The sequence below is a fragment of the Poecilia latipinna genome, unplaced genomic scaffold (assembly GCF_001443285.1).
Source record: "Poecilia latipinna isolate Pla-1442-1.1 unplaced genomic scaffold, P_latipinna-1.0 Scaffold569, whole genome shotgun sequence".
NCBI classification, from domain to species: Eukaryota; Metazoa; Chordata; class Actinopteri; order Cyprinodontiformes; family Poeciliidae; genus Poecilia; species Poecilia latipinna.
In genome coordinates this window covers 96,670-117,919 of record NW_015113185.1, presented here as the reverse complement: position 1 = coordinate 117,919, position 21,250 = coordinate 96,670, and the positions used below count along the sequence as shown (strand labels likewise).

Here is a 21,250-nt window from a genome sequence, read left to right as displayed (position 1 = left end):
AAAAAAAAAAAATTTTTCCCAAACCCGGTCAAAAAAATTTTTTTTTTTAAAAAAAAAAAAAAAAAAAAAAAAAAATCACATTTTCTAGCAGCGGGTTCTTTTACCGGTGTAGAAGGTTGTGTACAGCTACTGGAACTGTAAATAAAATCATTCAATGCTCTCATTGTTGGCTTGTGTTTGTTTTTTAAAGAAGAAGAAATACCACTGAATATTTACATAAATGGTGAAGCTTTTAGGAATTAAAATGTTTTTTTCTCAATTATTTTGCTGATACAAGATTCTGTTTTAACAATAAAATGGTAAATTTAAGAATTAAACACTTATGCTAAATTTCTTAATATAAAACTCTGGCTTTAAATTTATCAGTCACCCTTTAATGCAAAATGCAGTAAAAAAGAAAAACATTTTTTTTCAGGCAAATCAAACCTTTGTAAAATAATAGCCTTTTTTATTTTATTTTTTTTCTGGCTTAAATAAAGGTGCTGTTAATTTTTCTTTATTTTTATTATTTATAATCACTTTTGGCAAAAAATAACGCAGGAAGGTGACGATATTTAACGCTGCCAGTGCAAAAAGTTAAATCTCAGCTCATTTCTACATAATTTTTGATTAATATCTATTCAAGTACAATTTTAGTTTGTTCTAAAATTTAGTTTTATGTTAAATTTAATAAATTGTGATTAATTTCCATCCATTTCTTTTAAAGTGTTGGATTTTACCTTCACATACTCACCAAAAAATAAAAATTCATAAATGTCAGTGAAGAGCAGAGCACATTTTAAAATAATCACATAAGAAACTGTAGAAATATTTGGTTTTGTCCTAAAAACACAAGTTTGTCATTTAGATGTAAAAATGTTTCCAAAACTCACATTTCAACCATCAATACACCAGTCACTCTTAAAAAAAATAATTTATTGCAGCATGGAATTACCATCTCACACTTTTTAAAATTTATCCATGTTTGCATCCATTTTGATTAAAAAAAAAAACAAAAAAACAACGGCGTTTAACACGACAGTAACGAGACAAAGTGACGCCGCTCGGCTTTTTCCTCACAGCTACGACGATCTGACGCACAGGTAACGACACTTTTCTTCCTTTTACATCAAAACAGGAACAAACAGAAGTTAGAGGGTCAAAGGTCAGAAATACTGAGCCTTAAAACTCAGTGCAGAGAATCTAAATTTTTTGAAATGTGGAAGGATTCAACAAAAAAAGGTGCAAAGTAGCCATTAATCTGTATTATTTTATATATTCAAACTGCTGCACCATTTTTTAAATATTTTTTCATCCTGATAAAAAAAATAAAAATAAAAATACAGCTCCAATAAACCAGAGTTCATGAAATTCCTCTAAATGATCTTGTTTTATTAATCTGGGGAGTCAGAATAAGCTAATCAAAATGCAAGAAGGAAATATTCTGCATCTCATTTGCCAATTATTTAACAATTATGTGTAAATAAAAAACATTTTCTCCTATTTTAAATGCCATAAAGGACAGGAAGTAGAATACTGCTACCTTGGAAGAAAATGAGGATCTGTAATTAGTAAAACTACATTTACTGACCGGAGTTTCCTCTCTGGCGATGCAACTTTGCCTTTCTAACTGTGGTAAATGAGCGCCATCTTGTGGCCGTTACTAGAAGTGTTGGTGCCACATATTTTACAAGCTGAGATGTCGATAAGGTGCGTCAAAATACCGTTTTTATTTTATATTTCTCTACATGTGCCACCCAAATTCCAGCAAGCATTTCATCCTGGTGCAGGTAAGGTATATTCTGGCAGCTATTTTAAGACGTTTGAGTTTTTATCGAACTAAACAGCAATAAACTGGGACCTGCAGTGTAGATAAAATACAGACTCTAGGAATCCAGCAGTAATTTATGGGGTCAAAGACTAACGGCAATAATTAGTTATTTAGCCTGTTGTTACGATAGAAAAACATCGGTTTTGAACCAAGTATTTATTTAGCAAGCTAAATATTTAGCTTCTCCCACTAAATATTTGTCGTTTGGGTTTCAAACGACAAATATTTACGTTGACCTCCGCTAAATATTTAGCTAATATGTTACTTCATGTGCCAGTTACCGGAAGTGGACTATCAAAATAAAACCAGTTTTACTAACTCCCGCATGTGAGCTCGCGTTGTGTTGACTAATTTCTAGAAGTCGGTATTGTCATTAAAATGCTATAATACCTATTATTGTGATTTATGCGCTAGCTATTATGATAGCTATAGCAAATAAGTAATGCTTAGAAATATTTAGATTGTAAGCTACATATTTAACTTGGTAGCGTAATATGAAGTTGGAAGCTAAGAATTTAACCTCAAACTAAACTTAGCTTGTCTATGCCTATGGCGGTGTGTTGGGGCCTTTGTCGATTAATAAAAAAGGAATAAATGTCCGCCAAAAAACGAAGCGATTTTGAGAATAATCTAAAAAAATTTGTCAAATTTTTTTATTTTGAAAATAAAAAAATTCTCAAACTTCTGTCCATCTCAAAACATTTTTTTCTTTGCCAGAAATGTCCTCCTTCTTTCTATCTACAGTGACCCTAACATGCCGTCATATTAACTAAATATTTAGTATGTTTAGTTCCAAGCTACATGTTTAGTTTATTTATGAATGTGTAAACATGGAGAAAATGACAAACATTAAATCTCATGTTTTTTTCTTCTGACGGGTTAAATAAATTATTGCAGTTAATCTTCGACTGTAACTTTACAAACAGAAGCCGATATCTATGAAATCCAGAACTACAAAGGTATGGATTATTGTTCTGTGGCTTTTCTGAAGGATCAGATCATAAATACTGGAAATGTAACAATTGTCATATTTATTCTTGCTGAGTGGGACTGGGACATAATGAAGGAATCTGGATAACTGAAATATTTCTGTACAAACTTGTAGAACCTCTGACCCAACATAAATCCCTCAGAACCGGTCCGGTCCAGGCAGTCTCTGCCGTCAGATTGAGATGGGACAGATGAGGACGCGGTCCTCCAGCAGGACGCTGAGGATGAGGAACACAAAGTACAGGACGAACATGGTGACGCCCAGCTTTTTGCTCATCTTCCAGCGGCAGGCGGCGATAGAGATGATGACGAAGAGGAGCATGAGGAAGAGCAGCACGATGGCGCAGAACAGGCCGTTGGAGCTGACCGCCACTGGCTTGCCGTAGATGGCGGTGAAGATGAGCCAGGGGACGGGCAGGCTGGAAGCACACAGGGCAGAAGCGCATTAGACAATTATTTTAATGATTTCATGCTTTTATTAACCAGAAATTAATGTTCATTCTAATTATTGTTGAGAAATCACAGCCAGAATAGAAACCTACCACTAAATATTAAACCTGTTAAATTTCCTGGTTTGAAAAGTTGAAAATTTGAGACTTTTGAAAGTCATAAATGTCCACAGAACAAAACATTTTTCAGGGCCAAGGTCATTCACTGTTTACTGGAAAGTTTTATTTTGAACTTCCAGTTAATGGATCACTCACCCAACTGTGATGTCAAAGATGTTGCTTCCCACGGAGCTGGAGACGGCCATGTCTCCCAAACCTTTCCGAGCTACAATCACGCTGGTGATGAGGTCTGGGATGGACGTTCCTGCCGCCAGGATGGTCAGGCCCATGATCTCCTCAGAAATGCCGATAGTCTCACCTACCTGAGAGCAAAAGAAAAAAACCCAACAATAACCAATGGAGAATAGCTCACAAATAACATCATGAAGGCTTAGAGTGACCTAGTCAAAGTATTGACTTAAACCCAATTGAAATGCTGTGCCTTGGGCTGCTTTCACACCTGATGATTGGATTGGAAACCAAAATTGCAACATTTGTTACATTTTCAGCTGCTGCAAACAAACTAAACCTTTGAGCAACCTGTTCACATATGAAGGACTTACCAACAATTATTAGCACTTGATTATGTTTAAAGGTCAGCACTATTCTCCATATTCAGTAAAAACGGACCCACCTGATGCGCCCACCACACCATCAGGTAGGAGAAGATGCCGATCCAGAAGATGGACCCGATAAACGTGATGATGAAGAATCTTCTGGACGCCTGGAAAACGATTTATGTTGCAGAACATTTTAAAAACCCGAAGCCTCTGAACAAAAACTCACGGAGTCAGATTAAAACCAACAGAAATCCCGCCACAAAATCCAGCTTTAGGAAAGTTTCAGCTGTTGTGATGATTGTGATGAAGAGTAATTGCTCACCGGGTTGCGGACGTCCGGCAGCGTGAGCCACAGCGGGAACACGATGGGCAGCAGGAACAGGTATGTGGCCTGTTTCCGCGGCCTGTCGGGCCACTCCAAGGACAGCGGCTCGCTCTCCTCTTCCTTCTCTTCTTCTTCTTCTGCTTCTTTGTTTTCATCGTCTTCCTCTTCTTCCTCGCTCTCACTAGAGTCGCCGCTTTCGTCTTCGCCGCCATCTTCCTCGCCGCCACCTTCCCCGGCGCTGTCCTGCGATCCTCCAGTTTGTCCAGCTGATTCTGCTGCCTGCAGATAGAAGATTGATTCTCAAAAACATGACTAGGGATGCAAACAATAAGTCCTCTTACGATTTACTGTCAATTAATTGTTCATTAGGTTAAAATTAGTTTCAATCGTTCGACCGATAATGCCCGCTGAGATCTTCTTTCAGTGTTGTAGTTTGGCAACCATCCAGCAGAGGGCGCCGCTGGTCATCCTTATTAGCGGAGCCTTCTGATACAGAAAGAAAGATGGCGGCAAAACAGACTCCGGTTTGGGGAAGAAAAGAGAACTTCATTCCGTTCCGTTTTTAAAATATAAACACTCGACAACCTCATTAATAAGTTTCATATTAACAACGTTCATTCAGCCGTTAACTTTTAAACCAAAAATTACGGCTGTGCTACGAAGGCGAGGATGTGGCAGAAAAAGGCTAAAAAGCTAACTTCCATCCGTTAATCTGACCTTTTTTATTTTGATTCATCCTCTGCTAATTTTTTATTCTGGTTGTTCCAATTAACACATCTTTTAAAGCAGTCTTGATAATTCTTCAGTTTATTTGAAGGTAATTCAGAGCTTTTCTCTGGACTTTTATCTGTTTTTATTTTTAGTTTTCATCTATGCCTCAGTATTTTATAAGAAATGTCTCATTAATTTTGACCTACGAAGGATTAAGCCATAAAAAAGTCTTAACTCAAGTGATTTACCATTTCAGACAACTTATCTGAGAATCAGTTTTGAACTGGATCAACCAACACACAAAGACACCATAAATTATATTATAAAAGTATTAAAATCAAAGTAAATAATCTCAAAACAACAAAGTCAGACATCCTGTTTGGAAAAATTACAAGTAGAAAACATCAATAACCAACATTTCATGTAGTGGAAATCTCTGAAAATTAACCTAAAATGTAGACCTGCAACATTATTACTTTAGTTATCAATATATCGATTTATTTATTCTGATCAAAAAAAATTGGCACAATCTACAGATTTTCCATATAAGCCTGTTTATAAAATAATAGCAATACATTAATGCAAATAAACAATTGTATTCCTATTTCAAACAAGAAAATAAACATTTTACTGACTAAAATGCAATAACATCACATTCCTTCAGTGATCATTTAGAGCAAAGGATGCATCTGAAGATAAAAAAAAATCTTCCAACACCTACATGTAAAAACCTCAGCCCTATCTGCGCATGTCAGATGCATGTTTAGCAACCAAATGTGAAATATAAAGACTCAGCAACATAAGTTGTTTGTTTACAGAGATGTTTGCGCTCACTGTAGTTTCACTGCAAATTCAGACTGGTGGCACAAAGACAACGCCACAGAAATTTAAATTTTTGAACAAAACTGTATGAAGAGTGATGGTGTTAAATCACCCTTTAGTGTTTTACCTAAAGCAACCAGAAGATTTTAAAAGTCTTGCCTGTGACTCCTCTGCCTTTTCAGAGGTTTTCTGCGGAGTTTCCTCTGTTGGAGGCTGAGAGGTGGATGGCTGAGCTGCGGCGCCCCCTGGTGTTCCAGCAGAAGCAATTGACTCTGACTTCTGTTTGTGACCCGCTTCTTAAAAGCAGACAAAAAACAAAACAAAAACAAAACAAAGTCAGTCATCTACATGGATCTATTTTGGCAGTTTAAACTAAAAGCTGGAGCAGCGTGAAACCTTTCCAGGAGCTGCACATGTACCAGAAATTACCGCTGCAGATTCTGCAGGAATGAACGTGAACCGACTATACCTCCAAACAGTTAAGCAATCTTTAAAGGGAAACAGTCCCGACTTCCTGCTGTCAACAAATTACCCCTGATTCTCCTAGAGGAAGCTACCTCCATTTCTACTGACCATAGAATGACAAAATTTCAAAAAGTAAATTTGCTTAATTTTGAAAAAGAAAAAAAAATTCACTTGTTTTTTGATAAAAAGTTTTGGTGCTAGAATCAGGTGTTTTTTTGACCGCATCAAAATTGGTTTCCATTACAAAATGAGTGCAAAACTTTGTCAGTACTCCGCTAATGTTGAAAAAGTTTAACAATTGCAGTGTTTCCATTAAATAAGAAACGCAATTAAAATCACATGTGAATAAGTGAAACTTTGTGCCGTCATCCTCCATCTACTTCCTGTTGTCTTCTTTGTGGTTTCTGCCAGCGGCAACATCCTGTTGCTTCCTGTTGATCATGTGACTTTTGTGTGATGTGAAAGACGTGTTTCCTTTGGAGTTTTACAAAATAAATAAATTTTTATTCAGCCAGAAAACCCACCTCATCCTATCACAAAACATATAATCAAAAAACAAGATATTTTGAAATTGCAGCAGTTCTAAAGGCAAATTTATTTACAAACTGTCAAATTGCACAATTAAAACGAACTTACAAGTAGCTTTTCTGCAAGATTAGGGAGCTTGTTTAAGTCAATAATTCCTTAACATTTAAGAAAAAGTTACACTGGCAGATTATTTCACTTGTAAAATGGTAAAAATGTCTTGTTAGAAGTGAAATAATGAGCCAGTGGAACAAGTATTTTTTCATCAATACTAATTTTCCTTAGATCAAAAATCTTGAATAATAATCTGAACGTGATTGCACTGACAGAAAACTAGAATCAGTTTGACTTCTGAATCTGTATGATTGAATTAACTTTTTTTTTCCCAGAGGCAATATTTGTTGTGGATTGGTGCTATATAAATAAACTGCATTGAATTATAGTTAAGACAACAAAATAAACTTCAAACATCTGTAAACTGATCAGCAACATGCAGCCAACCGAAACATGAAACTGAAAAAAGAGGAATATTCTCCTCCACTGTTTGATAGCAGCTTGTTTCACATCAATAAAACTCCCAAAAAGTTGTCTTGAAAACCAGATGAGGTGAAGTTGCTCTGATGTGAAGCAGATCGTATTAGTGCATTGAGCTGCGTGGGCCTGGGTGGAGTGGGAGTGGGAGAGTGTTCACAGATAAACACTCTCCTCTGAAGGAGCCTCCATCTGCATGTTAACCCTGGGAGCTGATTGATTCGGCCTCGTTGAGGCCTCTCAAAGCGTCTTTGCCGCGCAGCTCCGAGTCTGAAGCAGCTCATTAGTGCGTAATGTGATGCAGGAACACAGAGATTAAGAGTCAGAGCTGATTGTAGAGGATGCCCTCCTTCAGCTGTGTCTCACGGAAATATTAAAATTTAAATTTATAACAGAACCACCGTCATATCTGAAAAGATTTCACCACATTCTTCAATCAACTGACTTTAATATTTTCCCTGTCTGTCTTTGGACTACAAGGGGTAACTGGAGCATCTTAAAGGTGACCTATTAGCTTATCAGCCTATGGGCTCTAAAAACATACACTGCAAAAACAGAAAATCTTACCAAGTATTTTTGGTCTGGTTTCTAGTACACTTGAAGACAAAACTACAAGTATCTTTTCAGCATGATATAGCAGCCTGTCTTAAGTCAATACTTTCCCCATATTAATGAAAAAGTAGTTCCACTGACAGATTATTTTAATAGCATGCAAGCTATATTGATAAGTGAAATAATCTGCAAATGTAACTACCATTTAAAAAAAATCAATATTAAGGATTTATTTACTTAAAACAAGCTCCTGTATTTTGCTGAAATGTTACATGGAAGTTTGTTTATCTTCTTTTAAGTGAACTAAAATATTTACACTATTAACTGGACCAGAAATACTTGATAAGATTTTGTGTTTTTGCAGTGTGTTCATTACGCTTTTTGGACAAAATCATTTTTAGATAATGAGATTTCAATCTGCTCAGTTCTGCGTATTTTAAGTTGTTTTAGGGCGTCTTGTCACTTTAAATCCAAATAAACTGGCCACACCACCCAACGCAACGTTTAAACTCACAGGAGAAAATAGCTACAAACAGATGCACAACTATGCAACCATACACCTTTGAAAAGCAGAAGAGAAGCCTCCTGCACACCCAACAGGAATGCAGTAAGAGGTTTCTGGATGGTAAGTCAACAACAAAACACTTGTCTTTTCCAGCAGCCATTGTACAGCACATATAGTGGTAAAACCAGCTGACCAAACATACTGGAGCTCAGCTTTGGTTGCTAGGTAACGGCGCAGTGCCCAGTGGCAGTTTCTAATATGGGCAACATGAGCCCAGCTAGCATGTTGTTCTCTGTTGTTCAGCCTGTCTGTGATAAAATGGCAGATTCTCAGGTTTTTTTGTTCTTTTATTCCCAGAGAGCGGTCAGATTTTCAGCTGCGCCTCACTCACCTTCAGCGCGGCGGTGATGCGACTGGTTCTGCTGTTTCTCTGTCACCGAGACATCCAGAGGTTTTACTTTGTTCTTTGCTGCAATTAAGAGAACCGTCACTTATACAGACTTAACAAGAGAGGCGAGAATCCCCCATCTTCCTCCACAAGCTGCTCAGAGTGACCACTTCACCGGATCTTTGACCTCGACACACAACAACCAGAGTAATGAGCCTCAATCAGACACGAGTGCTGAATTCATTACGGATAAAGTGAGTCATCCGCCCACATGTCTGCCAGCTGCATGCGAGAACCAGCAAATAATGGAGTTATGCAACGCTGCTGTAATGTAACGGCCAATTGAAGTTGTTGCATTTGAGGTTCATTTTTCAAAACTTCAGGAACACGACAGCCTCAAAGCAAAACGAGCTGCATCCACAGGACAGAAAACATGAAGCCAAACACGGGAACATGCAAACCAAAACAATTTACAGCAGCAGCACTTTTATTTTGATTGAATTATTCCAAAGAGGCAGTTCTCCAGATTTCCTGCAGGTCATTTAAAACCGTCTAGATCAGTTTTAGAGGATTTTTGGCCTGGAAGTTTGAGGTGGCATTTATAAAGTTACTGCTGTCAAAAATCAACAGCAGTAATTTGGGTTGTCACAAAATAAGAAAATGGGGTGTGGATTTTTCAAAGTCATATTTTAATCATTCATTTACAAAAGCTACTGTTTCTAAATCATAAAAAGTGAAAGCTGAATATTTAATTTGAAGCTAAATATTTAACTTGCTAACTAATCTTTTAGTTTAGAGCTAAATATGTAGCTTAAAACTACATTTAGCCTCAAACTAAATGTTTAACTTCAAATTAAAGTTTAAATATTTAAATATTCTTACTATATATTTATTTAAAAGCTAATTATTTAGTTCCAAACTAAACATTTTTAGCCATGTTTAGTTGCTAAAACATTAGAGAACTAAATATTTAGTTTGGAGATAAATATTTTGCTTACAAGCTATACATAGCTCTTAAGTAAAAATTAGTAAGTGAAATATTTAGCTTCAAACTAAATATTTAACTTAAAGCATTTAGCTCCAAGTTTGCGTCAAACTAAAAATTTTAGGATCAACAGCAACAGTGTCAGCAGGAGTTTACATATCCGTTAAGGTTAAGCATAATAGGAAATGGAAAAAGCAGCCAAAGTGGAAAGGAAAATGAGGAGAGACCTTCAAAAAGCCTGGAGAACCTCTGATGAAGACATCAAGCAATAGGAGGGGGTTGAAACTTTGGCACAATGAAAAGCTTAGAAAGACCAGACTGAACATGATGGAACCGAGTTTGGAAACAAAGACCACATTTCTGCAGCTTACCTTTCTTCTGCACTAGTCCCTCCCCTTTGACGTCACCATTAAAGGACGTTTCTGATTGGCAGAAATAGACGAAGTCATCAACCACTTAAACTGCTCTTCCAACTTTCAGTTTATACATTTCAGACATAAAATGGACACGAATGATGCTGCCACCAAGAATCCAAAAGATTGGAAACATGAGCAGAACTTCTGTGTACTCTCTACAAACATAACCCTGACCCAAAACCCTGACAATAAACATTTTTATCTTGTTTATTTTAGTTTTAATAAATTCTCTCTCTTTTCTCCTCACACGAAGCAGCAGTGAGCGTGGAAAGTTGCCAACCACAACAGAAACACGATGAGAAACGGCACAACCAGGCAGCGTCTCGCCACTCTTACCTTCTGTGATTTTCTTTGGCCGACTGGTTCTAGTGGCGCCCCTGAGGGCTGCTTCTAAGAACCACAGGTACAACACAGCATAAATAACCCAAAAGCTTTTAGTTTAAAGGAGAACTATGATGCAAAATTTACATTTTGCATGATTTTATACTTCCGTTTTAGTTTCTACTTCTTCTAAAAACAGACCAACTCTTAAAAAAACATCCAGCCCTTTTTTTTTTTTGGCAGTAAGCTAAAGTTTTTTGGTGTCTGGAAAGTGAGCGGTTTCAAAAACCTCTGGAATGTATCGTCATAAATCACCAGGCACTGCCTGTTACCTAGCAACCCCAGTAAAGCCCAGGCCCGTTACTTAGCAACCCAAGAGGAGCTCCAGAACGTTTGGTCAGCTGATTTTCAAATTCAATTCAAATTCAAAAATAAAGTTATTGATCCCAGAGGGAAATTAAATGTTGTTGTAATTCATTAAGAGTCTTCAAAGAGTTATTGTAGATCGTGATGGATTCTCTTGTAGCAGTCTGTATTACAGAGTCTGTTAAGAAGCAACTGACTGAAGACACTCTGTTTCCCCAAAACAGTCCCATGAAGAGCATGGTCAGGGTTGTCCATAGTTTTCTTGATTTTATGATTTTTACTGCTGTACGCAGCTGCTGCTGGCAAAGTGTTCTGTTGTTGATTTACCACCCAGAAACCACTTGCAGCATTCTTGCTGGTTGTGCAGGAGGCTCTACTTCTGCTTTTCAAAGATGTACAAATCTTTAATTGCCCATCTTTTTGCAACCATTATCATTTTGTATAGAAAAATGTAACAAACATGTTATATATGCCCATAGAGCAATTCTAACCCATTAAAGGAAGCATAATAGGTCATCTTTAAGAAAACAAAAAATCAAGTTTGAAATGTTTTCTTAATTTTAGTTCTAAAAGCAAACAGATTTACAAATTTGAACGGTCAGTTTTTATTCATCCAGGAGAGTGAACTCCTCGGTCCAGCTGCAGAGAGCTGGACTCGGCTGGTTCCCCAGAGTTACAGCCACCACCATGCCGGCTCTTATCCAGCTTTTATTAGCCTGTATCGGAAAGCTGATTAAGGATCAGTGGTGGCCGCAGCGCAGTGGGAGCAGGGAACATCGGCACGCCAAGTCCAAGGACAGCCTCAAGGTCGCACCGGTTCATCTCGCCACGGTCAGAGCTGAGTCACCGGCAGCTTTAACGGCAGCGTGATGAGCTGCCGTTAGGAAGCAAATTTAAGGGTTTGTTTGTTTCCTGTGATGATCCTAAATGGTGACTGTGATATGGTTTTCCCACAACATAAGCCCGTAAACATATACACACACCTAAAGTTTTATTGTATTAAAGACAAACTTGGCAATCCAAACAAAAAAGAGGACTTTGATGAAAAGGAACAAAATATGTCTTACAAAGTATTTTGGTCTATATTTTGGTACAAATACCTTAGTACACTTGAAACAAGATAAAACTAACTTACAAGGAACTTTTTCAGTGAGATATAGGAGTTTTAAGTAAATAACTCCTAAATATTGATGAAAAATAGCCATTGGCAGATTATTTCACTTAAAACAATAAAATTTCCCATTTTATAAATTAAATAATCTGAGGAACAGTTTCACTGCGGTTGCTAGGTAACGGGTCTGAGCTTTGCTGGGGTTGCTAGGTAACCGTCTGTGTTAATTTGTGACGGACATGCCGGATGTTTTTGAAACGGTTAATTTTCCAGACGTCAAAAAACATCAACTTATGGCCAAGAAAACGGCTGCTGGTTGTTTTTAGAAGCAGCAGAGAACCAAACGCAAGTACAAAAACATGCAAAATGTAAATTTAGCATGTTTTTGTAAATTTTGCATAGTAAATCTACTTTAAATACCGATTAATTTTAGGAAGTACTCATCGAATAAAGAGAAAATTATGCTATTTTAACAGTTTTAAACATTGTTTTATCAACACATCCTGAAGTTATGGCAGGATGCCATAACATCCTGCCATAACTTTTGAAAACGTTCATGACTTTGATGCGACCTGAAATGAAAATGAGTTTTACACCTGTAATGTAGTAAAGTTTTATTACTATATGTCAGAGCATAGTAATAACTCCATACTTTGAGTATTAAACACAAACATGCTAGTCCAAGGGGGAAAAAATAAAAAGAGAAGTATTCTGAGAAAAAATGCTGAAGGAGGTTGATGAAAATTAGCAAAGTCTCTGTCTTTCACTGCGAAAAATAAATAAATATTACGAAGTATTTTTGGTTTATTTTTAGTGCAAATATCTTATACTTGAAATAAGACAAAACTAACTTACAAGCAACTTTTCAGCTAGGCTTCGGAGCTTGTTTCAAGTCAATAATTCCTTTATATTGATGGAAAAAGAACTAGTTGACGTGGCAGATTATTTCACTTCTAACATTTTTTCATGTTACAAGTCAAATATTCACTATTAATAAAGTATCGACTGAAAATAAACCACTATTCTTGCTGAAGAGTTACTTTAAGTTCTTAAAGGTCTTATTTCAAGTTTTCTAAGACATTTGCATCAATAGACAAAATACTAAGATTTTGTGTTTGTGCAGTTTAGAAGCTTTTGTTGGCATTTCGGTCTCAAACTGAGCAGAAACCAGTGGGATCTACCTTCTCCCAGCGGGTCCAGTGTGTGGATCATCAGCTGGAAGATGGTGCTCCTCAGGGATGTGTTGTGGAGCGACGCCGAGCTGCCGCCTCGCTGTAAAACTGGACGCACCTGCACGTCAGCAGAGACATGGTCACAATCTAAACTTTCAGAAAACACCGAACCAACGAGACAAAATCAGCCTGATGTGCAGCAGATTCAGAACTAATCTCCGTTCCTTGAAGTCAGATTTCATTATCCCCTTATTTTACTTCTGAAAACAGATTGTAAAAGCATAATGTAAAGGACGGGTGTTTATTTGTGCCTAAACTTTAGTTTTTTTATGCTTTGTTTATGGCCAAACATCATAAAAATGAATCCAGGTGTAGATTAGTTTTACCCGGAGCCGAGCTTTGTCCTCTTGAGTTTCTGGCTGCAGGTTGTTGTGCTGAGGGCTTCCCGGTGCAGCCGGCGCAGCTTCAGGTTTCGGTTTGTTTTCCGTTTTTTGGGAATCAGCAGGAGGAGGAAGAGGAGCAGCAGCAGGAGGAGGAGGAGGAGCTTCACTGTCCTGGAAAACAGAGTTTCAGTTACACACAGTGCTGATCTGAAAGCTGTTTCAGAACCTAGAAAAATACTTGAACCTTAAATTATCAAGACACATTTTTCACAAAAAGAGCATCAGTTTGCAACCTATTGACAAAAACAATATTCCTTAAGCAATTAGTGTTGTGTTGCATTAAAACACCAGGGGTAAACTGCTAAGGCCTCCTAATTAGATTCCTGCATCCCATGGCGTTTCTTCTGCATAAATTCATTAAGATTTAACCAGCTTGGTTCGTTAATATTTAAAAGAAACAAACGAGCAGCCTGTAAATAATTTAGTGCTGTGAAAGTGTTCGCTTGTTCCTGGTTTCTTATTCCTGCTGCATGTTTGTCACATTATTTAAATATTAGTCAGGTAAAGATAAGTAGACCCAAAATTATGACGCTCCATTAGTGCCAATGTAGATGAAAAAGGGAAGAGGACATTTCCGCCCCAAAAAATGATTTTTGTTGTAAATTTGTTTGAATTTTTTTTTTATTTCTTGATAAATCTCAGAAATTTTCTAGAAACAAAAATAAAATTTCTGAATTTAAAAAGCCACAAATTTGTTAGAAGAAACTGACATTTTTAGAATAATCTCTGACGTTTTCTAGAAAAAACAAGGAAACTTCTGAGTTTTCAAAGGCAAAACTTTTCGAAAAAAATAAACATTTCTGAGCTTGAATCAGAAATGTAATTGAAAATTTGCTAGAAAAAACTCAGAATTTTAGATTAATTTCAGAAGTTAACAAGAAAAATTTAAATTTCTAAGTTTGAAAAGGTGAAAATTTGCTAGAAAAAAAAACAGAAATTTTTTTGATTTTCTAGAATAAACAAGGACATCTTTCAGTTTTTTCTAGCAAATTTTCGCCTCAAGATTTTTGGTGGAAATTTTTTCCTGTCTTTTTTTCTGTCAAAGGCCCTAATTCACAATTGCACAAAATGCATTTTTAAATTAAGTTGTTTGTTATTAAGAGATAAAAATCTTAATTATTTCTGTAGATAAAGCTCAACATTAACCTAATAAAACGCTTCGTTTTGGCTTGTGTTTTTCTTTAGGCAGAACCTCCATCCTGTTTCTGATGTTGGTTCTGCAGCAGATATGGTTCTGGTTCCTTTATCTGCGACTGTTTTGAATAATTATTCGTCAGATTGGGCGCCTGTAGGTATTTCAGGGACTGCAACAAAACCAGAATGACATTTTCAGCGGCGGGAACACCTGGAGTCCCTTTAGCTCGGCGCCTTCAAAGGGTTTCACACAAACGTGGTCAGTGGGTCTGAGCGAGCCGAGTCCGGAAGATGAAAGGATGCAAAACAAACCAGCAACAAAGAACAGAAGTTTGTCCAGAAACAATCGAGGCGCCTTGCAAAAGTATTCACTCCCGTTTTGTCACATTTTGTCAGGTTACAAACCTGAAAGCGACATGAGGATTTAATTCGGCAGAGCAAGACGGACTGATGCAGAACTTTGGAGGGAAGGAAGGAAGGAAGGAAGGAAGGAAGGAAGGAAGGAAGGAGCGAACGAACGAACGAAGGAACGAAGGAAGGAATGAACGAACGAACGAAGGAACGAAGGAAGGAACGAACGAAGGAAATGCGAGCTGTGGAGAATTACTGGGGAACTGATAGCTCCTATTATGAGTAGAGACTGAAAAGATTTAAATGTTTGATTCACTTCCAATATGATCTCCAGTAAATTTCAATTGGCAAAGACCAGGCCTGTCCTTAACGACACGAGAAGGATGGTGGTGCCTTCCAAAGGCAAAAAGCTGGAAGCCTGAGGGAGTACCTACCCAGCAGACCTAAAGAAACAAGGCTTTAAAATCTTTGTGTGAGCAGGAGCATCTGTGACTTCATCGCTCACACTGGGAGTTCTACGTTCATTAATTATTCTAGCTTGACTTTGACAACCTTAACATGTAGATGTGATGTGGAATTATGTGTTTCGGTTCAGTTAAAAAATACAAAAGGCGACCTAAACACCAACTCTGACATAAAATGAGTAGATCAGCTGTTTAAACTAACTACACCGCTCTCTATTATTAGCTAATAGCAGCGGTAGCTAATCGATTGCAGCGGTAGCTAATCGATTACAGCGATCACTTGTTAATCGCAAAATAAACATCGAGCCTAAAAACAAAACTGCCACAGACTGAATGCTCTGTTCTTAGTGTGGGAAATGTTTTGAGCATTTTTGGTACTGAATCCTTAAACGTTGGCGTTGTTGTCAGTTGCTATGGCAACGAGTCTGAAAGAGCGAAAAGAAAAGGTGGTTTTGAGTTTTTCTTTCACGGTTTTTATGCGTTATTTTTCCTTCGGTATGGAGCATAGCACTAATTTAATGATAGCTACATCTCCAGGTTTCTTTTAGCTAACGGAGTGGCACGTAAAAAAATCCTTTTTGCCCTCCAGCGTTGTGCGCATGCGCGAAATTTTCGGACGTAAACAATAACATGCAAGGAGCTCCCAAAAATCCATTAAGTAATTTCGTTTTTGTGATTTCAATTTGCACATTTCTATGGTTAATGTTAGCACAACTAAAGACGGACAACATAAAGAACCAGCCCGAATTTTTCTTCCGACCCAGATTTGATCGAAAGTTGCCCCCACTCACCTTCTCCGGCTCGGCCGTGCTCCACACCTTGACGATGCTCACGTGTTTGCTGAGCTGGCTTTTGAACGTCTGTTCAATCTGACTGTTGAACTTCATGAAGACTACGTAGCTCATGTAGCTCAGCACCAGCAGCACGCTCTCCCACCACCAGATCACGTTGTCCAGGAAGAAGACGATGAGCATGATGAGGTCCAGGATGTAGAAGGTCACGTCCCGGAAGAGCGGCCACCAGGTGAGGTGCAGCATCTCCCGGGAAAAGATGGCGCACATGCCGATCACGAACAGGATGTTGAAGACGGCAGACCCCACGATGGTGCCGATGCCCACGTTGCTGTGGGAGATGAAGACCCCGATGAGGGAGGTGAAGAGCTCCGGGGCGGAGCCGCCAGCCGCCATGAAGGTGGCCCCGGCTACGTCGTCGGAGATCTCCAACTTGGCGGCGATGACCTCCAACGCGGGGACGAAGAACTCGTCGCAGACGATGGCCAGGGCAACGAACATGTAGATCATCCCAATGATGTGGAGGACCACCCACCCTTGGCGCCTTTGCTCCACTGAGAAGATGTCTTCCGGGTAGTCCCCCTGACTTTGCGGGGGCTGGGTTGGGCGTTGGGGAGGAGGGGCCGTGGTGGTCAGCAGCGGGGGAGTTGGAGGCGCTCTGGCAAGTCGGGGATCCACGTAGACGCACTGCTCCAGATCCGTCCTGTTGACGACCATCACCAGAGGAGGCATGGTGCTCTCCAGCGACTCATTGGACGCCCTCACCTCCCTAAGTCTGACCTCCAGGGCGCCATGGCCGCCTCCGGCATCAGTCCTGCCGGGGGCTGGAGGCTGCCTGGTCTTCAGACTCAGCGTGTAGATGCAACACAGCAACGCGCCCGACACGAAGAAGAAGACGCGGCTGCGCTTCAGCCTCCTCCGCTGGGGCGACTGCATGCTTCAGCGTCCGGAGTCCCTGCAGGAAGTTAGGTCAGGTGCATTGCTTTCCCCCCGCGGCGGCTCCTGTGCCGTTATGTGGCGAGAAGACTCCACAGACGGAGGAGAGGGGGTTTCATCTTTTCAACCTGTGGAAGGACTGAGAGCAGAGAAACGACCATCAGCATGTGCGGGTTCCCCTCTCTGTGTGCCGATTTGAGTCAGAGAGGTGAGTGTTTTTTTTTTTTTTTTGGTGGGGTTGATGGAGGATGCAGACAGCCACCTGTTGCTATGGCTACATAATCACTCAGGCTGCGGATTCTCACGAAACATGAGCCCTTTGGGACGCAGTCCGCGTGTTAAAACAGCACATTTATGATGGAGAAGGAGTTCAAATTGGTGTTCTTTGTTTTTGCTGCGCTGCAGCCAACAACAGGAGAGTTCATGTGCAGAAAGTGATGAAAGCCAAACAGCTGAGGAGAGAGTCGGGTTTAATATCGCGGATCATGACGCAGTTTCTCCCACCATTCTTCTTATCGGTATTTTTTATTATTTTTTAAAATGTTTAAAAATCAGCACGAAGCGGCTTTTTGCGCAGAGAGAAAGTGTCATCTTACCTGCAGCTACCGCCGGCTGCTGGGCCTCCTCTCCGCCGCGGACCGACCCCTCCAGCTGTGCGCCTCCGACGCAAGAGATGCTGACTCCGGCTTTTGGGCAGCTACAAGGGCGCAGCGGCTGTCGGGGTTTGGCCGGAGCTCAGCATAATGCCGCTAAGCGGATTAGATCAGGAGAAGCGCCTCTCACCTTCCCCTTCCCTCAGGAGGATGCGCTGCCAGCAGCGGCTGGATGCGCATTGGTGGTCCGGAGGAGACCCTGCGTCGGGCTGGGTGTGGTCACCAGGTGTTGCCTCATTGAATGATGTTTAATATCAAAACGATGAAATGTATTTCTGTTCAGTCTGCCAGGAGAAACAGACTCTTGTTGCGCTAAAATCTCTTTTTTGTGTGTAGAATAAAAGTTTGAAGGATGTTTTCTTTTTTAAAGCTAAAGCGAGATGATCAGAACTTAAATTTACAACATGTAAAACTATTAATGTATTTTTTTTAAATAAATAAAAACACGTACTTATTACTGCAGACCGCATCTACCATTATTCTTACGATTAATCGGATAAAAAAAATTACATTCTGCAGATTTTTAAACAACTTTTTTTATACTATATTTAAAATACATGTAAAACAGCCTAATTTATTTTTTTTTAAAATAAGAAAATGAACATGTTTATTGCCTAAAATGCAGTAACATAGCATTCCTAGTTTGATCATTAAGCAAATTATGCATCTGCAGCTAAGAAATGTGAAATGTTCTACCCGTTCTGCTGGATTTAACATCACAGTGTAGCGCTGATCTGATCATTTTCTTGGTCTAATTTATTAATAATTGGGTGCAAAACCCGCTCAATATGATTTTTTTTTTTACGCCAAACTGCAACTTCGGTTCTGGCTAGAAAAGATTTACAGATAAAGGAAATTTTTTGTCTTAAATGCAAAATGTATATATTTCCTGCACAATTTTGGTTCAATTTGTCTTCTGAATACGTTGTTTTTAAGCAAATTGCTTTTCTTGGGTATGGATACTAACGATTAATTGATTACTAAATTAGTTGACAATTATTTCAACAATCGCTTTGTCACGATGAATTGTTTTAGCCCTAATTGCTATTTACAGATTTTAAATGATCATATTTGATTTTGTTATAGAAAATTCCAGGTTTGACTTGGTTAAGTATTGTAGTTTTCCTATTTAGAAGCCAAAAATGTGTAGAAAGGTCCCTAATGGTACATTTTTAACATTTAGAGCAGTGTTTCTCAACCGTGGTCCTCAGCGACCCCATGCTCTGCATGTTTTAGATGTGCCTCTATTCCAGAACAGCTGATTCAAATGATTGCATGACCATAAAATACTGCAGAAGCCTCATAATCACCCAGAGATGCAATTCAGGTGTGTGGCAGAAGGGAAACAACATGCAGGACAGGGGGGCCTGAGGACCAGGGTTGAGAAACACTGATTTAGAGTATAAAGACTGTACTCTTTGACTTAACATTCCTTGATTTCAAGTCTTGTCCTAAATTAAGGTGGTCCAGATGGAGGGATGAGCGGGAGAGCAAAACAAATACAGATAAACTGTGTTTTGAAAAAAACATTTTGACTCGAGTGAAGCTGAATAAGATAATTGTGGTGTCCTCACAACACTTGACTGTGCAATACTGCTAAACTCAAAACTCTTTCATAACTTAAATTCATTACTATATGTTAAATAGTAATGTTACTTTACTCATCTTAATGCTACATTTAAATATTATGTACATTGCTCTACATTTTATTAATCTATTAGAATACTTACAAATACGAGTCATTTACTTTCCGCTGTCTAAATTCTTGTTGACATGGTTACCGGAGAAAAAAAAACGTCAAAGATAGTTTGCTCATAAGAGTGTTCTCTCGGTCACGTTTCTGGAAATACAATACAACAAAGATCGTTTTGTAGCCCAATGTCGCACTCTGATCAAATTTCAAACCCAAAACTTCTACAATTAGCTATGAACGCATTACTGTATGAACTTTCTAATATAATGTACTTCCTTTTTGTTCTTAATAGAAAGCAGTAAAATAAATGAAACAAAAAACTTTAAAAGTTGTAGAATATTAGCCAAAATTACTTATTTCAGTGAGTGCATTTGTATTCATCCTCCTTACACTGACACCCCTAAATAAAATCCAACATTCAAAAGTAAATCTGTAATTTAATCATGTTGTAAATGCAGCTGTATTAAATTATTAAACACCATAATTTATTATATAAACAGAATAAGTTAGGAGTAAAAATGTTTGGCAGCCATTTTGGTATTCAACATGGCAGTCTAATGAAGAATCTATATTTGGAGGTCAGTTTATTTAATGACCCCATCCAAGTTTAATGCTTTCTGCAAAAAAGCAAATGACATTTAATTTTAAAAAACTCAATTGAAGATAGTTAATATATTAAATTGCTTCTCTATAAACCTCAGCAATATCTTTTAGTATCAAATGCAATAAAATAAAAATAATTAAATGAATGAAATGTAACTACACTTTTTATTATTCAAAGGTCTTTATTTTACACTGCTAAAGCTATATCACAGAGAACATTAAATAAAAAAGTGACAGCCTTGGATGAAAATTTTGAGATGCAAAATAAATCATAAAACAGTCCAGAAAGGCTCACCGCTGAAACATTTTCATGTTGTAAAATAAACTTTAAAAACACTCAAAGTAATCTGAGAGATACAATAAAAGTAAAAGATAAGTTTTCCTCTCCTGCTGCTTCGTTTTCAGTAGTAGTTTATATTTCAGTTCATCCGGCTGCTAAAAGATTCCCCAATCAAACGTCATACTGTTCTTGGCGCCATGATTGGCACCTAAATCACAACTTTGTAACCATTTGAAAGACACAAAACACAAAAGAAAACTTAGAATACCAACAAGAGAAAATATTCTTCATTATTGTAAGAAGCCTGACACACCACTGGTCCAAATCTTCCAGCATAAAGGTCCAAGAAAAACACAAAAGTACAGATATTAGTACTCACAGTCTATAAGGCTTATATTTACAAAAAAAAATGTCTTCAGTCATTTTTTATTCATACATACCATTTATTTAACAGTGGTGCGAATTGTGTATTTTTTTATTTACCTGTTTGTATATACAGGTAAACAAACTGATATGTTAAAAATCAGTAAAATGTGCCGAGAAGCAGGTTTTCAACCCGATGGGATAAAACTCAAACGTTCTCTTCTTCTTGTTCTGCTGTTTTTGCTTTTTAAAGTAAAAACTGTCTGAATTCAGAAACATTAAATTTCACATATCACTTAAGAGTGTGGAAGCCTATGGTGCAAAAATTAATAAATGCTATTTTACAGGAGAGAAAAAATAGTGACATTCAGAAAATGTTGAGTATTAAACCCGTACTAAGGAAAAAATACAACTGTGATAAAGTCAAAATGAGAAT

The 21,250-nt window shown here is 38.2% G+C and overlaps 1 protein-coding gene across 5 annotated transcripts; it reads right to left on the bottom strand.

Annotated features, from left to right (window-relative positions):
• Positions 1–2,815: 2,815 nt before the first annotated feature.
• On the bottom strand, positions 2,816–17,246 carry LOC106953199 (sodium/potassium/calcium exchanger 1-like). 5 transcript variants are annotated; one of them, XM_015041788.1, is made up of 11 exons: positions 16,287–17,246; positions 13,490–13,657; positions 13,113–13,221; positions 10,470–10,523; positions 10,089–10,139; positions 8,736–8,813; positions 5,926–6,062; positions 4,231–4,512; positions 3,983–4,072; positions 3,505–3,671; positions 2,816–3,219 (listed from the first exon to the last, which is right to left on the bottom strand). In XM_015041788.1, exons 1-11 carry the CDS (start codon positions 17,220–17,222, stop codon positions 2,973–2,975), a joined length of 2,319 nt encoding a protein of 772 aa, XP_014897274.1. In that variant the 5' UTR covers positions 17,223–17,246; the 3' UTR covers positions 2,816–2,972. The 5 variants fall into 5 exon arrangements, with proteins under 5 accessions (XP_014897274.1, XP_014897277.1, XP_014897278.1 ...); XM_015041791.1 differs by having other exon boundaries at positions 5,926–6,059; XM_015041792.1 differs by lacking the exon at positions 10,470–10,523.
• Between the last annotated feature and the right edge of the window lie 4,004 nt (positions 17,247–21,250).

What these genes read in the sequence shown, in the direction of transcription:
- LOC106953199 (XM_015041788.1), bottom strand. Translation starts at nt 17,222, where the DNA reads ATGCAGTCGCCCCAGCGGAGGAGGCTGAAGCGCAGCCGCGTCTTCTTC. An exon ending in ACTGGACCCGCTGGGAGAAG is followed by an intron (nt 10,524 to 13,112) that starts GTAGATCCCACT and finishes TGTGGTTCTTAG; the next exon opens with AAGCAGCCCTCAGGGGCGCC. An exon ending in AAAAGGCAGAGGAGTCACAG is followed by an intron (nt 4,513 to 5,925) that starts GCAAGACTTTTA and finishes TTCTATCTGCAG; the next exon opens with GCAGCAGAATCAGCTGGACA.